This window comes from Aquarana catesbeiana, linkage group LG01, assembly GCF_042186555.1.
Source record: "Aquarana catesbeiana isolate 2022-GZ linkage group LG01, ASM4218655v1, whole genome shotgun sequence".
Lineage (NCBI taxonomy): Eukaryota > Metazoa > Chordata > Amphibia > Anura > Ranidae > Aquarana > Aquarana catesbeiana.
In genome coordinates this window covers 659414499-659434205 of record NC_133324.1, presented here as the reverse complement: position 1 = coordinate 659434205, position 19707 = coordinate 659414499, and the positions used below count along the sequence as shown (strand labels likewise).

The window sequence follows — 19707 nt, the reverse complement described above, 5'->3', positions numbered from 1 at the left end:
AGGAGCCAAGGGACGGGTCGGCTTCGGGTGAGGACATCACGGACGCCCTAGATAGGTAAGTGTCCTTATTTTAAAAGTCAGCAGCTGCAGTATTTGTAGCTGCTGACATTTATTTTTATTTTTTTTGCAGGCGGAACTCCGCTTTAATAAATGTAGTGAAGTTTTGTTGACTTCCATCATCCATCATGTAATCATGAGCAAGCAAATGCTATTTTTCTTATATTCCTTGCATGTGTTTAGGTATTCTTTGCAAAGTGAAGTTTTAGCACATTCACTAAGCTCTGCAGAAAAATCCCTTGCAAAGTGAACAGGCTATTTGCCTTAAGTAAATCAACTCTTATATCTCTAGAATCTTTTCTTAGCTTTGTGTTGAATGGGGGCAGTGTCTGTGCCAGAGCAGAAAGACAGGGGCGGAGAGCTCCTAGACAAGCGTGTGAATGGAGTTGCAATAATATAGTGCTCTGTCTTCCGAATGAGGATTTCAGCACCATGGACCTTGCATCCCTTCAGCACTGGGCTACTGAGAGAGATCCATGAACAAGTTGTGAATAAGCATCATAGCACACTGTAGCCGGGGTGACACATGCATAAAGGAAGATCTAGCAAAGTGTGCTTGGATTGCATGCTTCTCTGTGTCACTGCATGCAACACAAAGCCTACCTGTTTGCAAGCTGGGGGGAGTGTAGGATGCTCTCAGTGGGCTCTCTGTAATCCCCCCTCCCAGAATGATGTCACAGGCATTTTCCTAGACATTGGAGGAACTCGTTCTATAAAAGACTCACACCAGCTGCCTCTGCCATGACTTGCTCACTGCTGCAAGGAAGTAACTTAGCTTGAAGTTCATCTTTCCTATCACATTCTATTTATATATCCCTTCATATTCCTATTGGTGTTTGAACTTTACATAGAGGCATTCATGTCTTCAACTTGAGTTCAGATTGTAGTTCTTTATTGCATACACTTTGCATTCCTCTACTGAAACTTGGAGAGTATTATACAGCTCCTGGTCTGTCTGACTGCATTGAAAGCTTCTGGGGACACAGAGATGACTTCCACTCCAGCAAATGTGACAGGTGAAGAAGGGGTGGGCATTTTTGCTCCTCTTGGGGAAGGATTGCTATGGCCAAAGAACATCACCCAGACTAATGTGACTGCCCCAGTTACTCACAGGTTCGTGCAACCGCCCTGGCGCATAATACTTTGGTCTCTGGCTTATGGATCTATGGTGGCTGTTGCTGTGTTTGGCAATATCATAGTAATGTGGATCATACTGGCTCACAAAAGAATGAGGACAGTCACCAACTACTTTCTGGTCAGCCTAGCCTTCTCGGATGCTTCCATGGCAGCTTTCAACACCCTGGTGAATTTCATATATGCCCTGCACAATGAATGGTACTTTGGGGAGGCTTACTGTAGATTCCACAACTTCTTTCCTATTACAGCCATCTTTGCCAGCATCTACTCAATGTCTGCTATAGCTGTAGACAGGTAAGATACTCTACCCTAAGGTGGGGGGGGGGATATCTGATTTAAAGGACCGCTTTCACAAAAATGTTGTAGATGACTGCATGTTATCATTAATGCTTGTAATGAGAGCATTCAGTATTTTTTATATGTCATGTACTTTTTTTTTTTTTTTTTTATATTTTCCCCTACATTTACCTGCAGACCAAGCTGACCATCAAAAAATACAGGGTTTGGAGCAAACTGAGGCTGCAGGTGTGCTTGAGCAGGTGGATTAACAGTTTTATTTATTGTTATTTATTTAAGAAGATTTGAACCCTGTGATGAATAAGTATTTATTGTAAAGACACCTGATATAGTTGGACACAACCCGTCACTTTGCTGGACAACTTGGTATCCATGTATATATACAGAAAAATATAAATTAAAGAATGCGCAATAAGAAATAATTTTTAATGCAGAGACACTCATTGCATGCATTAAATAACTCCTTATAGTTATCAGCATTTTTTTTATAAAGTTACTAGGCTCACCCTTAATGTGAAATGTAGTAGTGTTCTTTTCCAAGCAGAAGTAGGCAGTTTTTTGTCTCTCTCGTTGTAGCTGAGCTGAATGTGCCAGCATGCCACTTTATTCTACTGCACGTCATGCTCACAGTTCACAGTTCAGCCTGCAGGCTGAACTAAAGAAATCTGAGAGATTCCTTCATCTACGCTAAACAGTGCGGATCTTCTACAAATCTTCCACTGTGGCTATTATATTCTGACATGTGCCGATGGCTGTCAAAAAATCTGAATCTTATTGGATACAGGTGCTGTTTGGCCAACAATTTTCCACCTAGCTTCTTCAATTTTTCAACAAAAGATTGTGGAAGTGACAGGACCACCCATTGATAGAATTTTGACCAGTTTTTTAGCAATCGTCCGGAATTTGCTCACTATATAGCCAGCTTTAAACTATCTTCTGCCCTGTACACACGGTCAGATTTTCTGACGGAAAATGTTTGATGGGAGCTTTTTGTCGGAAATTCCGACTGTGTGTAGGCTCCATGGGACAGTTTCCATCGGAATTTCCGTCGCACAAAATTTGAGATATGGTTTGTCAATTGTGTACACAATTCCGACGCACAAAGTTCCACGCATGCTCGGAATTAAGCAGAAGAGCCGCACTGGCTATTGAACTTCATTTGTACATGTTGTACGTCACCGCGTTCTTGACGTTCAGAATTTCCGACCAACTTTGTGTGACCGTGTGTATGCAAGACAAGTTTGAGCCAACATCCGTCGGAAAAAAAACATAGATTTTATTGTCGGAATGTCCGATCGTGTGTACGGGGCATTCAGGTAGAGTATATGTTCCAGTATAAAACTATAGAGTCTCCTGGGCTTCTTTAATAAGGCACTATCATAAGTAATATTGCTGCAAACAATTAAATTTAATTTAAATAGGTAATGCATTCCCAGTGATGGAAGCTGTGTACTGATTTAATAAAAGGGGTTATTTTAAATTGTATATTGATCATTGCCTTATTAAAGCATGCATGGGTTACATTTCAAAGCTCTTGTTTTGTTGTGTTTCATTGATATTAAACAGTGTAATAGACGTACATTCCATGGTTAGGGTATGACTTGTCCTGTTAGTGATTGTATGCCACCCCTAACCTGAACCTTTGGCTAAAGCAAGAGATGGGATCGATATAAAAAGTGTTCCAAGCTTGATGTCTGATTACTATGCATTAAACTGTGTGTACAAATAGAACTACATGTTAGCTGCAAGCAGATCAGCAAATCCCCTGTGATAATCCACTTGTCCAGGGCAAGCAATTTCCACTAAGACATGAAATCTTGTGAGTTTTTTCTAACAACTACATAATCAATTTTATCCTTTACAACATCATTGCTCTTGTTGATGGTTGTATGAATGGAATATACAAGGTAGATTAACGGGTGATTTGACCAGAAATTGCCATTTTTGTAACACTATGAAGAAACTGCTTGAAAAAGAAGTCATGTGTAAATGCATATATGTATATATATATATATATATATATATATATATATATCTCACAAAAGTTAGTACACCCCTCACATTTTTGTAAATATTTTATTATATCTTTTCATGTGACAACACTGAAGAAATGACACTTTGCTACAATGTAAAAGTGAGTGTACAGCTTGTATAACGGCATACATTTGCTGTCCCCTCAAAATAACTCAACACACAGCCATTAATGTCTAAACCACTGGCAACAAAAGTGAGTACACCCCTAAGTGAAAATGTCCAAACTGGGCACAAAGTGTCAATATTTTGTGTGGCCACCATTATTTTTCAGCACTGCCTTAACCCTCTTGGGCATGGAGTTCACCAGAGCTTCACAGGTTGCCACTGGAGTCCTCTTCCACTCCTCCATGACGCCATCACAGAGCTGGTGGATGTTAGAGACCTTGTGCTCCTCCACCTTCTGTTTGAGCATGCCCCACAGATGCTCAGTAGGGTTTAGGTCTGGAGACATGCTTGGTCATTCCATCACCTTTACCCTCAGCTTCTTTAGCAAGGCAGTGGTCGTCTTGGAGGTGTGTTTGGGGTCGTTATCATGTTGAAATACTGCCCTGCGGCCCAGTCTCTGCAGAGAGGGGATCGTGCTCTGCTTCAGTATGTCACAGTACATGTTGGCATTCATGGTTCCCCCCAATGAACTGTAGCTCCCCAGTGCTGGCAGCCCTCATGCAGCCCCAGACCATGTCACTCCCACCACAATGCTTGACTGTAGGCAAGACACTTGTCTTTGTACTCCTCACCCTGTTGCCACCACACACGCTTGACACCATCTGAATCAAGTAAGTTTATCTTGGTCTCATCAGACCACAGAACATGGTTCCAATAAACCATGTCCTTAGTCTGCTTGTCTTCAGAAAACTGTTTGCTGTTTGGCTTTCTTGTGCATCATCTTTAGAAGAGACTTCCTTCTGGGATGACAGCCATGCAAACCAATTTGATGCAGTGTGCGGTGTATGGTCTGAGCACTGGCAGGCTAACCCCCACCCCTTCAACCTCTGCAGCAATGTTAGCAGCACTTATATGTTTATTTCACAAAGACAACCTCTGGATATGATGCTGAGCACGTGCACTCAACTTCTTTGGTCAACCATGGTGAGGCCTGTTCTGAGTTGTGGAACCTGTCCTGTTAAACCGCTGTATGGTTTTGGCCACCGTGTTGCAGCTCAGTTTTAGGGTTTTGGCAATCTTCTTAGAGCCAAGGCCATCTTTATGTAGAGAAACAATTATTTTTTTTTTCAGATCCTCAGAGAGTTCTTTGCCATTAGATGCCATGTTGAACTTCAAGTGACCAGTATGAGAGAGTGAGAGCGATAACATCAAATTTAACAAACCTGCTCCCCATTCACAACTGAGACCTTGTAACACTAACGATTCACATGACACCGGGGAGGGAAAATGGCTAACTGGGCTCAATTTGGACTTAGGGGTGTACTCACTTTTGTTGCCAGTGGTTTAGAGATTAATAGCTAGGTGTTAAGTTTTTTTGAGGGGACAGCAAATTTACACTGTTACACAAGCTGTAAAATTACTACTCTAAAGTGTAATTTCTTCAGTGTTGTCACAAGAAAAGATATAACAAAATATTTACAAAATGTGAGGGGGTGTACTCACTTTTATGAGATACTGTATATATGTTTATATGTATATATATATATATATATAGATATATATATATATAGATATATATATATATCTATATATATATATATATATATATATATATATATTTATGGTCGGAGCCCTATGTCCGATATGGACATAGATAACACTTATAGTAAAGATAAGACTTACCATCGGAAATAGACCTGGAAGTGTGGACTTACCATATGAAATGGACCTGAAAGTGTGCCTTGGTCTAATGGCCGGTATGCCAAAATAAGGGGGCATACCCTGGTTTAAGAAATGATTATTCTGAAAGAGAAATGAATGAAATGAATAGTTGAGAAATGCTGTGAAATGGGGATGGGAGGGTGGGTATCGCGCACAGGAAACCGACAAGCACCACAGGTGAGCGGGCTGCTTAAATACCCCCCGGGCTCCTCCCATAAATTCAGGCCACCATACTGGCCTTCCTACTTATGGTCGGAGCCCTATGTCCGATATGGACATAGATAACACTTATAGTAAAGATAAGACTTACCATCGGAAATAGACCTGAAAGTGTGGACTTACCATATGAAATGGACCTGAAAGTGTGCCTTGGTCTAATGGCCGGTATGCCAAAATAAGGGGGCAAAAACATTCAGGTAGGGGTATGATATATTATTGGTTTTCAGGTATTCATTGAGCCAATTTGGAGAATGCCTGTGCCATCTCTACTTGAGGATTGGGTATATACCGGGCGAAGCAGGCTGATTTCCATCTGCCTAGTTTTTTGATGATGTGGTCTGGAACCCCCTGGTGGGTTGCTGCGGAGGCTGCTCCGATGCGGAAGGAGTGTCCGGAGTACTGACTGGGGTTAAGCTGAAGATTGCGGAGAAGTATCCTTATGTGTTTTACAAACTGACATGCGTTTAAGGGTTTAACTGGGAATGGTAGAAGAGGACTGGTGTCCGATTGTTCAGGCAGGAGTGAGAGGAGACATTTAAGTACGGTGACTGGACACCAGCTGTTATTGGTTCTGTAGAGGTGAATGTCCACTCCAGAGCCTGTTTGCTGGGTTTTAGAAACCTCGAGGTGAAGGATGAAATGGTCTTGGTGGCGAAGCAAGTGCCGTCTGCATAAAACTTGGTCTGTGGGGTGGTTATAGGTGAATTCGCCAGGTCGCAAGAACCCGTAGTAAGCCAACTATATGGCTGCTTGTAGGCCGTGCTGGGCAGCAGACCGAATGGCGAAGTAGCCAGAATAGTCGACATATCCCTGAAGATGGGCCCCGTAATGGGTAAGCGCTTAGTACTGATCACTGGTTGTTGTTTCTGGATGCCCCTTAGGATGGCTCGTATAGCGTGTGATGAGAACAGTGAAGATTTTGTGGGGTCTTCCAGGGTCACGAAATGTCGTATGCCGGCTAGGTATAGCCGAATGGTATTGTAAGATAAGCCAGCTGAGTGTGGCAGTATGAAATGAAGGCCAGTACCTGTTTGACATCTATTGGTCCTTTACGGCAGGATGTGAGAAATTTATTGAACGCCTTCCAAGCTGTCTGGTAGGCTTTGAGTGTGTTATGAGAGAGTGAGGGATTGATGAGCTGCGTTGCTCCTTGTAATGTTGAACTAGTCCAGGGTCAGTTGTGACCAGGCAGGGATAGGGGCCGACACTGGATCGGCTCCGGGAACCTGTTTGAAAAAGGAGGTGTAGTTAAAACGTGCGTCAGCAGCTAAATTGTATCTGCCTGGAATAATGCACAGTGTATGTTAAACTGATGCTGTAAGGACAGTTGTATCAATCTGCGCAGGAAGGACATGACTGCTAGGGAATTGGACCTGCCTTTGTTGATGATGTCTGCCGTGGCATGATTGTCGGTGGTGAAGATTACTGTTTGCCCTGTCCAATGGTGACCCCAGAGTTGTGCAGCTGCCACTATGGGATAGAGTTCGAAGAGGGAAGATGTTTGAATAAAGCCGGGTATCAACAGTATCTGTTGAGGCCAGGGTCCTGAAAAACAATGATGGCCAAAAATTGCCGCGAAACCTGTGGTGGCTGCAGCGTCTGTCACCCCTGGGGTGACAGGGCTGAAACCATGGGTATAATTAGGGATATACCATTCCGGGAGGACAGGAATTCGTCCCTCATAGATAGGTCCGCTATTGCTGCGGAGTCTAGATTTAAGATCTGATCGGGGTCTTGTGTTTCTGGCAGGAATCTCAGCAGGCGTGACACGAAGGTGCGGCCTTGTGGAATAATTCGCATGGCGAATTCAGCATACCCAGGAGAGATTGCAACTACTTCTTGGTACGCCCCTTGGTGTGGGTGAATTTGTGAAGGACCGCCTTAATGCGGGTTAGTTTGTCGAGGGGGAGACTGGCTTGCATAGCGCAGGTGTCTAAGTTGACCCCGAGAAAGGTGATGTTATGTGCTGGGCCTTCTACTTTGTGCTCGGCGATGGGAAGATTGAGTTTTCCGAATATCGCTCTGAGTTTGTCGAGGTCTCCTGGGGGCTTGCTGGGAGGTTCTATTAGTAGGAAGTCGTCCAGGTAATGGATGACTTTTTGTCACTGAGCCTTGTGTAACCGTATCCAAGCAAGAGACTGAGCGAATGTGTCGAAGAGCCAAGGGCTACTCTTCGAACCGAACGTCAGTTTTGTGGCCAAATAATATGCCTCCTTCCATTTGATGCCATGCCAGCACCAAAGGGATGGGTGGATAGGTAGGAGCTTAAAGGCATCCGAGATGTCGGCTTTGGAAAGCCAGGCACCTGTACCTGTTTTGATGACTGCTTGTATCGGCATGTCTACGGAGGAATATTTTAGGGAGAATTCTTCGGAGGGAATCAGGGAATTGAGACTGGGGATGTGGGAAGAATGCGGCGCAGACAGGTCGTACACCAAACGTAATGTATTTGTGAATTTGCCCTTGACAAGCCCCAATAGGGCTGACTCTCCAAGTGCTGAAAGGGGGCTGAGTGAAAGGCCTATAACGTACTCTCGGTCTAGTTCTGTTTGTAAGAGCCGATCTATGGTTTGTTCGTCGATGGCTGCTGAACGAAGATTCCCACATTCGTACGTACTGTGGGGTAGTGAAATGAGGCCTGTGTGAAAGCCTACTGTGAAGCCCTGAATAAGGTAGGTGGCCAGAGAGGGGGTGGGATGTGAGGTGAGGTAGAGTCTTAGCCATAAGACGTTGATCCGGCTTAGTCATGCCCTCTTCTGTTGTTTGACTTCGCACAAGTTCCTTGGGTGCGCTCTTTGGCATAAGGTGCAGATGTGGAGTAGGCGACACTGACTGATGTTGCAGGACCCGCAATTGTAATTATTGCAGATGGCTGCCCCTCCCACGGTTCGGAGTGGGCGTCCGAATTTGTCCACCTGAGGCGTTTGTTCAGGGGCCGACTGACCCTGAAGTGCACCGGAGGTAGAGGGAAATTTCGAAAGGACGTTTGATAGTCGCATTGGCGCACCAGGTGGCAGTGTGGATGGAGGTCTGGCAAATCGCACCTAGGGGTGAGCGTAAGCCGGCAAAATGGCGGCAGAAGAGCTCTGTGTCCATGAGACTCCAATTTGTTGTTGTTTGGAACTGTGTAAGTCTGGCTGCAGCCTTTGCGGAAAAGGAACGGTGGTAATCGTAAAAGGAAATCCTCCATACTTGTAGCCCAAGTCTACTCCCGTATGGAGGTACAATCCAGCTCTTCCCTTCTGCTGGGGGCGGCGGAGCATGGGACGTCTCTCAGCATGCCGAAGGGCAAGGTGAATTCTGGGACAGATAACTTGCGGTTCAGTCTGGGGTCTTTGGTTTTAAGGACCACCGATAGCCGCGGTCGGTGGAGCCTCCAGGAGTGCCACCCTGGTTTGTATGTCTGAGACCGAGGTAGACAGGGACGACACCATCGTGTGAAGTTGTGCGATGGCCGAAGATATTGACTGAAGGGATGCCTGTTGGGTACTGGGTCCTGCTGCTGGTGGGGGAAAAAGGAGCTTGAACAGCTCGCCTTTCCTCGCTGCGGCGGGGAAGGGCACACCTCTGCGTCTTAGCTCCGCCGTCAGTTTGGGGATAGTCCATCCCCTGAGGGACTGCACGCTGCCGCTCTCTGAGACCGGGGAAGGTGACAGAGGGGCCGTGAAGTCTTCGCTGCCGGCCTGTGACATGATTGATCTGATGAGAATATCCTGTCTTTGAGCTCGTATTTTTTGGTTGACTGTAACCTATTGGGGGTGACATGAATTTCAAGTTTTTCCTTTGATTCTCTAAGTCGTACTTACCCAACTTATTTTGTTGCCATTTTTTTTTTTGGTGATAATTCGTGAAGGGTTTGCTGACTTCCTTGAAGCAATGACTTGTATGGTACTTGCAATCTTGTGACAATGAAATGATTTTGAAATGTTTGCCTTGATAATGAAATGAGTGAACTCCATGACAGAGGTCCGGCTCGGTCGTGTCGTGATTGAGCCGACCGAAAACCGGGCTCTGGAGCATGTACTGAAATGAGGCAATTGAAAAACAGTGGTGCACACCGGGACGAATCGGTGCATGATTGATGCATCTGGATTCGAATTGGAGCGCAGTGTGAACGAAATGAGAGAAATGTATTTACCTTAACCGAGGCTCGCATTGGTTGTGCCGCATTTTGTGACTAGCAACTAACCGAGTTCTGGTATAGGTATGGATACGGCCGAATCAACTGCAGCATTCCGTGACGAATCGGTGCATGTCGGATGCGACTGTTTTCGAAACGGTGATGCGCTGTGGGAGTGAAATGGTAGCAATTCCCATGACAGAGATGCGGATCAGTCGCCCGATATCTGCGACTAGCTGTGATCCGGACTCTGGAGCATGTTTCTGAAATGAGGCCGAGCCCTGGGGCATGCCGTAACGAATCGGTGCATGGAGGATGCGACTGGATTCGAAGCGGAGCGCGGTAAGTGCAGGTGTAACATATTGTTTTGCCATGACAGAGGCGCGAATCGGTCGTGCTGCTGTAGCGACTGACTACGAATCGGACTCTGGAGCATGTACTGAAATGTGGCAAATACCTGGGGCACGCCGAGACGAATCGGTGCATTTCCATGCGACTAAATTCGTATCGGAGTGTGCTACGTGGCAATGAAATGATAACCATGACAGAGGTACGAATCGGTGAGTCGATATATATATATATATATATATATATATATATATATATATTTTTTTTTTTTATCGACTGCTTATGACGTGACTCTGGAGCATGTACTGAAATGAGGCCGTAACTACTGGGGCACACCGGAGCGAATCGGTGCATCTTTTAGGTGCGACTGGATTCGAATCGGAGCGCGGTATGTGACTGAAATGAGAAATGATTTTGAAATGGTTTGAAATGATAGAAATGTATCTAGAAATGTTCAGAAATGAGAAATGATTGGTATCAAACTGACGTGGTTCGATAAGATTGTGAACTGCGAATCGCTATGGCTGTCTGCTGACTCATGTTTTTAGCAGTTTAGACATGCCTGAAATGAAGCGACGCACGCGTCGCGGTGGTTTCCTTAAATAACACGAAATGGTTACATAACGATAGTGCGAGTGATATACATTGCGGTAACGTACGTAAAAGTTGCGGGAGCTTCGTAAGTTTGATATCACGGTTTAGTGACATGATATCTAACAATGCGTAAAAAACAAAAGTCCGACGGGACCCTACCTGCGACAGCCAAGCCAGACGCGCGGTACGAACGATACGAATCGGTAAACACTGACACTCGAGCACGAAAATAGCAATGCGGGAACTTCGCGAGACAACAACTTGCGGACGTTGGTATTCGAATAGTCGGCCTAGTGACGTAACGTATAGCGCACAGGAAACTGACAAGCACCACAGGTGAGCGGGCTGCTTAAATACCCCCCGGGCTCCTCCCATAAATTCAGGCCACCATACTGGCCTTCCTACATATCTACAGTATATATATATCTATAGATATATATATATATATATATCTATAGATATATATATATATATATCTATAGATATATATATATATATATCTATAGATATATATATATAGATAATTAAGACATTATCATTTTTTTATTTTGAAGAATACATACTGTATGTAATACCAGTTATTCACTCTAAATCTGGAGAAGCTCTTTGCATAATAGGAGATTCAACTTCCACATATGCATAGGCTTCTCCACAGTAATAGCTGTGAAAATGTGGAATAGACTCCCTCAGGATCTAGTTATGACCAGCTTAATAGATGTTTTAAAAAAGACCTGGATGCATTCTTAAATGCACTAAATATAACAAGATATTAACATTTAAAGGTAATTTAAAAGTAATGTTGTTTCAAGGAATATCCATTCCCCTTTTCAGGGATCAGGAAGGAATTTATTTTTCCCCACTGTATCAAATTGAACCGCACTTAACCACTTAAGGGCCAGCCTTGTTTTGGAATTTAGATGTTTACATGTTTAAAACAGTTTTTTTTGCTAGAAAATTACTTAGAACCCCCAAACAGTATATATTGTTTTTTTTTCTAACACCCTAGAGAATAAAATGGCAGTCATTGCAATACTTTTTTTCACACCGTTTTTGCGCAGCGGTCTTACAAGCGCGTTTTTTTTGGAAAAAATTTACTTTTTTGAATAAAAAAACAAGACAACAGTAAAGTTAGCCCATTTTTTTTTATATTGTGAAAGATAATGTTACGCTGAGTAAATTGATACCCAACATGTCACGCTTCAAAATTGCGACCGCTCGTGGAATGGCGTCAAACTTTTACTCTTAAAAATCTCCATAGGCGACGTTTAAATAATTCTACAGGTTGCATGTTTTGCGTTACAGAGGAGGTCTAGGGCTAGAATTATTGCTACTGTATCACTCTAATTATTGTGGCGATACCTCACATGTGTGGTATGACCACCATTTTCATATGCGGGTGCTGCTCACGTATGCGTTCGCTTCTGTGCGTGAGCTCGTTGGGGCGGGGGTTTTTTTAAAAAAAAAAAAAAATTTTTTTATTATTTATTTTACATGATTTTATTTATTTTTACACTGTTTTTTTTTTTTTTTAAATGGTGTCATGTTTACTCCTATTACAAGGAATGTAAACATCCCTTGTAATAGAAAAAAGCATGACAGGACCTCTTAAATATGAGATCTGGGGTCAAAAAGACCTCAGATCTCATATTTACACTAAAATGCAATAAAAAAAAAGGCATTAAAAAAAAGACATTAAAAAAATGTGCCATGGAGACGAGTGGAGGCCATCTTAGCCTCACTCGTCTACAGGCACAGTAGGGAGACAGACGCGATCACCTCCGCCGCTACCGACAGCTCCGGATCACGGCGGGGGGCACTGGATTGCGACGGGAGGGGGCCCTCTCCCGTCACCGATAAAAGTTATCTTGTGGCGAATCCACCGCAGAGACCACTTTTATTTGAAAGCCGACCGCCGCACAAAAACAGAGATACCGGGGTTATGGCAGCTAGCTGCTGCCATAACAACGATATCCGCCATCAAACTTTGGAGTACATTGGCGTGCGGCTGTCGGCAAGTGGTTAATAGGTGATTTTTGCCTTCCTGTGGTTCAACTGTGGGTATAGGATTCTGGATATGGAGGTTTTCTATTTGATTATTTTATTTATTATTTTTCCATTGTTTGAACTAGAGTTGTGTCCTCACTAACTATGTATAATATTATGTGCTTTTTTTTTTTTTTTTATTGAACTTAAAGTATATGTAAAATCAGTGACTAAAATTTCATATAAGCTTCTATATTGTTTACCTGCCTCAAACCAAATCACCTAGTATCATTTCATGCATAGTGTGAAAAATGTCCTTCGCGCTAGTCTGAATAAATAGAACTATGTCAAATGGCAAAGGTGTGTGATTGTAGTGAGCAAGACCAGCAGCAAAACCTCAAAGTGTTCACAATACATAAGGCTAAAAACAAATAGTAAAGTGATCTTGCGCGGCCCTTTAAAATAACCCAAAAACAATAAACTATTCCTCAGCGTGGAAATGTGTCAAGTGCTAATAAGAACAAAATGTGAACAAAATAAAATCAACACATCAAAGTACAGTGCAACGTAAAATAATTCTAGAGGTATTTACACTATGATAGGTCTCCACAGTTAAAAATGGTGAACTGTGAAGAGGTGAAATCCACAGGTTTATGTAATAGGAATATGTAAGGGATGTATACTGTACATACTCAATGAAAAAATGAAACGTATTGTGAGTCCAGTTGTGACTTTGCAACAAAGTAACAATAATGAAATTGTATTTAATTTTGCATCTGCTTTTTCTGGATGGTACATCTGAGTTAAAATTTGAGTAACTCATAGTAGTGGGACTGCATCATTTACTGATCAATCAAGCTATGTACAGACATCTCGAAGGAGTGGAATCATGATAATATAACTTCAGGGTACAGTAGCCAAGAGTTTCAGTGCATCCAGAATGGGGTACAGTTGAGGTCTGTATTCGAAAACATAAGCTTGTATCTTGTATGTTCATTAAAAATTTGTATTACTAATTATAGAAAAAGGATGTCTTTTTGCTTCCACAATCTTGCCAAACATAGCCTGGCTGCTATCAAAACATGTGTAAGAAAAGTACAGCACAGTCTGGACTCAATGGGGAAAATTGCTGCAGATCCATGTAGAAGCCATTAAACATCATATTTCCACTGTTGGGTGGGGAGTGTGAAATCAAGTTCTTACTTCCATACTTGGCAAATTGACAAGGTGGTGTACATTAGACAGATGTAATCCCTTCCTTAACCACTTAAGGACCGCCCACCGTCGTTATATACATCGGCTGTTTAACATTAAATACCGCGGTTATGGCAGCAGATAGCTGCCATAACATCGGTATCTTTTTAAATAGCGGGCGGTCTGCTTTCAGATAAAAGTGGTCTCTACGGCGAATCGCTTTACCGGGGATAGGAATCATTCCCAGGTGGTCTCCTCCGCTTACTGGAGCCATCGGTAGCGGCGGAGACGATCGGGTCCTTTCCTCTGAGAGACATGGAGTTGTTTCACTAATCTCCATGTCCCATCAGGAGCCTGTGGATTGTTAATAAAACATACATGATCTGCTTGGACTAGCTGGGAAATAATGCCCATCAGCCTATTTGCAAAGAGTTTGATATATACCTTTATGTTAGTTTTTAATAGCAAAATCAGTCAGTAATTTGCAGGATCTGTTGGGGATTTATCAGGTTTGGGTAATGTAAATTTAAGTCCTCCTAAAGATTCCTGTGGGGCTTTTCCTAATTCAGCTGCCCAATTCAAAAACTTGTGCAGTGGCAATGACAAAACATCTATATAGGTTTAATAATATTCATTGCTAAACCCATCCAGGTGAGAGGCGTTGTGAAGAGGGAGTTTCCTAATTATCAGTTCTATTTAAAGCGGATGTCCGCCAATTTTTTTTTTTTAAGTCAGCAGCTACAAATACTGCAGCTGCTAACTTTTAAACTAAGGACACTTACCTGTCCAGGGCGCCCATGATGTTGGCACTCGAGGCTGATCCGTCCCTCGGTCCTCAGATGCTGCCCCCGCCATCTTCGGTAAGGGAATCAGGAATTTGAAGCCTTGCGACTTCACTTCCTGGTTCGCTACTGCGCATGCGCAAGTCGTGCTGCGCAATCCGAATGGTCCCTGCTGTCTCCGGGACCCTGCAAATACCTGTTTTATACAGGTATCTGCACCCCCCCTCCCCCCTGAAAGGTGCCAAATGTGACACCGGGGGGGGGAGGGTTCAGAAAAGCGGAAGTTCCATTTTTGTGTGGACCTCCGCTTTAATCTGTAAAAAATGGCTCTGATAAATAATAAAGCTGTTAAGGGGGAATTTTGTGGAGACAGATTCTGCATAAAGTTTTGAATGTCTTCTAGTGATGGCTGTGGATTTTTTGGGTCCTTTAAATTGTATAGTGTAGAATAAAATTTGCTAAATTTATTGACTATATCATGTAGATTAATCAGTCTTTATCTTACACATACTGTATGAAATTCTTGTTTTCCCAATCTTGTGGATAACTGTTTTGCAAAAAGTGCCCCTTCTATTATACAGACTTATTGGTTGATAAAGCATGTATAAGTTTGTGACAGATACACTATATTACCAAAAGTATTGGGACACCTGCCTTTACATGCACATGAACTTTAATGGCATCCCAGTCTTAGTCCGTAGGGTTCAATATTGAGTTGGCCCACCCTTTGCAGCTATAACAGCTTTAACTGTTCTGGGAAGGCGGTCCACAAGGAGTGTGTCTATAGGAATGTTTGACCATTCTTCCAGAAGCGAATTTGTGAGGTCAGGCATTGATGTGGATGAGAAGGCCTGGCTCGCAGTCCCCACTCTAATTCATCCCAAAGGTGTTCTATCACAAAGCACAAATCAAGGTCCATAAAGACAAGGAAGAGAGAGTTTGGGGTGGAGGAACTTGACTGGCCTGCGCAGAGTCCTGACCTCAACCTGACAGAACACTTTTGGGATGAATTACAGCAGAGATTGCGAGCCAGGCTTTCTCATCCACAACAGTGCCTGACCTTACAAATGCACTTCTGGAAGGTCAAACATTCCCATAGACACACTTCTAAACCTTGTAGACAGCCTTCCCAGAAGAGCTGGAGCTGTTATAGTTGTGAAAAGTTGAGCAACTCAATACTGAACCCTACAAACTAAGATTGAGATGCCATTAAAGTTCATGTGTGTGTTAAGGCAGGTGTCCCAATACTTTTGGTAATGTATCTTTCAGTTCCTCTTCATGCTTTATACTATTGTACTCAAAGTTACAGGTTTTGTCTATAAAGTCCTCTATTTCTTATCTGTTTCTGTTTCTCACGAGCACTCAACTAAAAAAAAAACCCTTCTGATATATGCTTTGTAGATATTCCACACAAAAGTGTGGTTTGGGTTCAAGCTGGTTTAAAAGAAAAACTTCAAAGGGTTCTACAGGCTGAAGGAACCTCTTTAATTCTGTAAAAGAGGTTTTGTGCATTCTGTGTGCAGGTTCCCCCCCAACCACCCCCTCCCCCATACTTACCTGAGCCCAGTCTCGATCCAATGATGTGCACAAGGACAGCATCTCTCCTGGCTCCCTCCTTCCCCATTGGCTTCCGCTGCTGTCAATCACAGCCAGTGAGAAGGGGCCGGGGTAGGGCCGAGCCACTCTCTGTGTGTATATGGACACCACAGAGATGGCTCAGAAGCGAGCACACCGAGTTCCCCCATAGCAAACGGCTTGCTATGGTGTGCACTCAGCGGGGGGGGGGGGGAAGAAGTCAGGAGAGTGGACAGGGGAACTGAGCAGAGGAGAATTGGGACTGCTCTGTGCAAAACCATTGCAATATACAATCACTTTAAGTTTAGTTCCAGTCTGCTCCCTGTAGGAAAGGGAGAGATGTTCAATTCCCAGATAGCAGATGTTTAGAATTTACATTTAGCAAAAATCTCAGTAGATATAGACACACGGTCAGAACATATTATCAAATCAGTTTTCACTTTAAAGATAGATTTTGGAATGAAAAGGTGACCTTGCTGTTGTTGATTGCTTTTATCTATTAAACGGGTGATTTTTTTATATATACTTATTAAAGCTGTAAACATTCACTATGGTGATTTAGTTATTGTTAACTGAAACAGATCATATATCTGCCACTAGGGTCAGATTCTACAGAGTAGAGTTACTCCAGAGTTAATGACCATGTGTAGACTGGCGTCCATCTCTTATCTTGTATCTATCTCTTTTTCTCCTATCCCCTTTTTTTTCCATGTTTTAAGCCTGTAATGTATGTCGTTTACTAGCTGTCATTTTAGAGAGTCCTATGGAAAACTCTGCCTCTGGATGGCTGTAGTTTGACTAGGTGACCATTGGAGGGTGTTTGGGCATGTTTGGCTGGGGAGCATGCAATCCCCATTGAGGGAGAAGTGTAGGGGATTTCACTCTATGTCCTTCCCCCTTGTCTTGGAGCCGTTAGATCTGAGGCAGCCTATGTGTGCACTTATGGTCTGGCGTTAGGGATGAGCTTCGAGTTGCAGCTGAACTCATGTTCGACTCGAACATCGGCTGTTCGCAAGTTCGCCGAACAGCGAACAATTTGGGGTGTTCGCGGCAAATTCGAATGCCGCGGAACACCCTTTAAAAGTCTATGGGAGAAATCAAAAGTGCTAATTTTAAAGGCTTATATGCAAGTTATTGTCATAAAAAGTGTTTGGGGACCTGGGATCTGCCCCACGGGACATGGATCAATGCAAAAAAAAGTTTTAAAAACGGCCGTTTTTTCAGGAGCAGTGATTTTAATAATGCTTAAAGTCAAACAATAAAAGTGTAATATCCCTTTAAATTTCGTAGCTGGGGGGTGTCTATAGTATGCCTGTAAAGGGGCGCATGTTTCCCATGTTTAGAACAGTCTGACAGCAAAATTAAATTTCAAAGGGAAAAAGTCATTTAAAACTACTCGCGGCTATTAATGCATTGCCGGTCCGACAATACACATAAAAGTTCATTGATAAAAACGGCATGGGAATTCCCCTCAGGGGAACCCCGAACCAAAATTTTTTAAAAAAATGACGTGGGGGTCCCCCTAAATTCCATACCAGGCCCTTCAGGTCTGGTATGGATATTAAGGGGAACCCCGCGCCAAAATTTAAAAAAAAATGACGTGGGGGTCCCCCTAAATTCCATACCAGACCCTTCAGGTCTGGTATGGATTTAAAGGGGAACCCCGCGCCAAAATAAAAAAAAAAAACGGCGTGGGGTCCCCCCAAAAATCCATACCAGACCCTTATCCGAGCACGCAACCTGGCAGGCCGCAGGAAAAGAGGGGGGACGAGAGAGCGCCCCCCCTCCTGAACCGTATCAGGCCACATGCCCTCAACATTGGGAGGGTGCTTTGGGGTAGCCCCCCAAAACACCTTGTCCCCATGTTGATGAGGACAAGGGCCTCATTCCCACAACCCTGGCCGGTGGTTGTGGGGGTCTGCGGGTGGGGGGCTTATCGGAATCTGGAATCCCCCTTTAACAAGGGGACCCCCAGATCCCGGCCCCCCCCGTATGAAATGGTAAGGGGGTACTTACCCCTACCATTTCACTAAAAAACTGTCAAAAATGTTAAAAATGACAAAAGACAGTTTTTGACAATTCCTTTATTTAAAAGCTTCTTCTTTCTTCTATCTTCCTTCATCTTCTTCTTCTGGTTCTTCTGGCTCTTCTGGTTCTTCCTCCGGTGTTCTCGTCCAGCATCTCCTCCACTGCGTCTTCTATCTTCTTCTCCTCGGGCCGCTCCGCACCCATGGCATTGGAGGAGGAAGAGAAGAAGAGAAGAAGATGAAGAAGAGAAGAAGATGAAGAGAAGAGCGGGAGCCTCCCCCCATGCCATGGGTGCGGAGTGGCCGAGGAGAAGAAGATAGAAGACGCCGCGGAGGAGATGCTGGCAGAGAACACCGGAGGAAGAACCAGAAGAACCAAAAGAAGAAGAAGAAGATGAAGGAAGATAGAAGAAAGAAGAAGCATTTAAATAAAGGAATTGTCAAAAACTGTCTCTTGTCATTTTTAACATTTTTGACAGTTTTTTAGTGAAATGGTAGGGGTACTAGTACCCCCTCACCATTTCACACAGGGTTGGGGCGGGATCTGGGGGTCCCCTTGTTAAAGGGGGCTTCCAGATTCTGATAAGCCCCCCGCCCGCAGACCCCCACAACCACCGGCCAGGGTTGTGGGGATGAGGCCCTTGTCCTCATCAACGTGGGGACAAGGTGTTTTGGGGGGCTACCCCAAAGCACCCTCCCAATGTTGAGGGCATATGGCCTGGTACGGTTCAGGAGGGGGGTGCTCTCTTGTCCCCCCTCTTTTCCTGTGGCCTGCCAGGTTGCGTGCTCGGATAAGGGTCTAGTATGGATTTTTGGGGGGATCCCACGCCGTTTTTTTTTTTAAATTTTGGCGCGGGGTTCCCCTTAAAATCCATACCAGACTTGAAGGGTCTGGTATGGAATTTAGGGGGACCCCCAAATCATTTTTTTTTTATTTTGGCGCGGGGTTCCCCTTAATATCTATACCAGACCTGAAGGGCCTGGTATGGAATTTAGGGGGACCCCCCATGTCATTTTTTTTTTAATTTTGGTTTGGGGTTCCCCTGTGGGGAATTCCCATGCCGTTTTTATCAATGAACTTTTATGTGTATTGTCGGACCGGCAATGCAATAACCGCGAGTAGTTTTAAATAACTTTTTTCCTTTGAAATGTCATTTTGCTGTCAGACTGTTCTAAACATGGGAAACATGCACCCCTTTACAGGCATACTATAGACACCCCCCAGCTACGAAATTTAAAGGGATATTACACTTTTATTGTTTGACTTTAAGCATTATTAAAATCACTGCTCCTGAAAAAACGGCCATTTTTAAAACTTTTTTTTGCATTGATCCATGTCCCCTGGGGCAGGACCCAGGTCCCCAAACACTTTTTTATGACAATAACTTGCATATAAGCCTTTAAAATTAGCACTTTTGATTATTCACGTTCGTGTCCCATAGACTTTAACGGTGTTGGCGTGTTCGAACAAACTTTTTTCCTGTTCGCATGTTCTGGTGCGAACCGAACAGGG

At 43.7% G+C, this 19707-nt stretch overlaps 1 protein-coding gene across 1 annotated transcript in view; it reads left to right on the top strand.

Moving 5' to 3' along the window:
- The first annotated feature begins 754 nt into the window (after positions 1–754).
- Positions 755–19707, top strand: part of TACR3 (tachykinin receptor 3) — a 340017-nt gene continuing 321064 nt past the window's right edge. Inside the window, exon 1 of the mRNA XM_073601795.1 lies at positions 755–1488. Within this exon, the coding sequence (XP_073457896.1) occupies positions 1046–1488 (443 nt within the window). The 5' untranslated portion in view covers positions 755–1045. The remainder of the gene's footprint in view (positions 1489–19707) is intronic.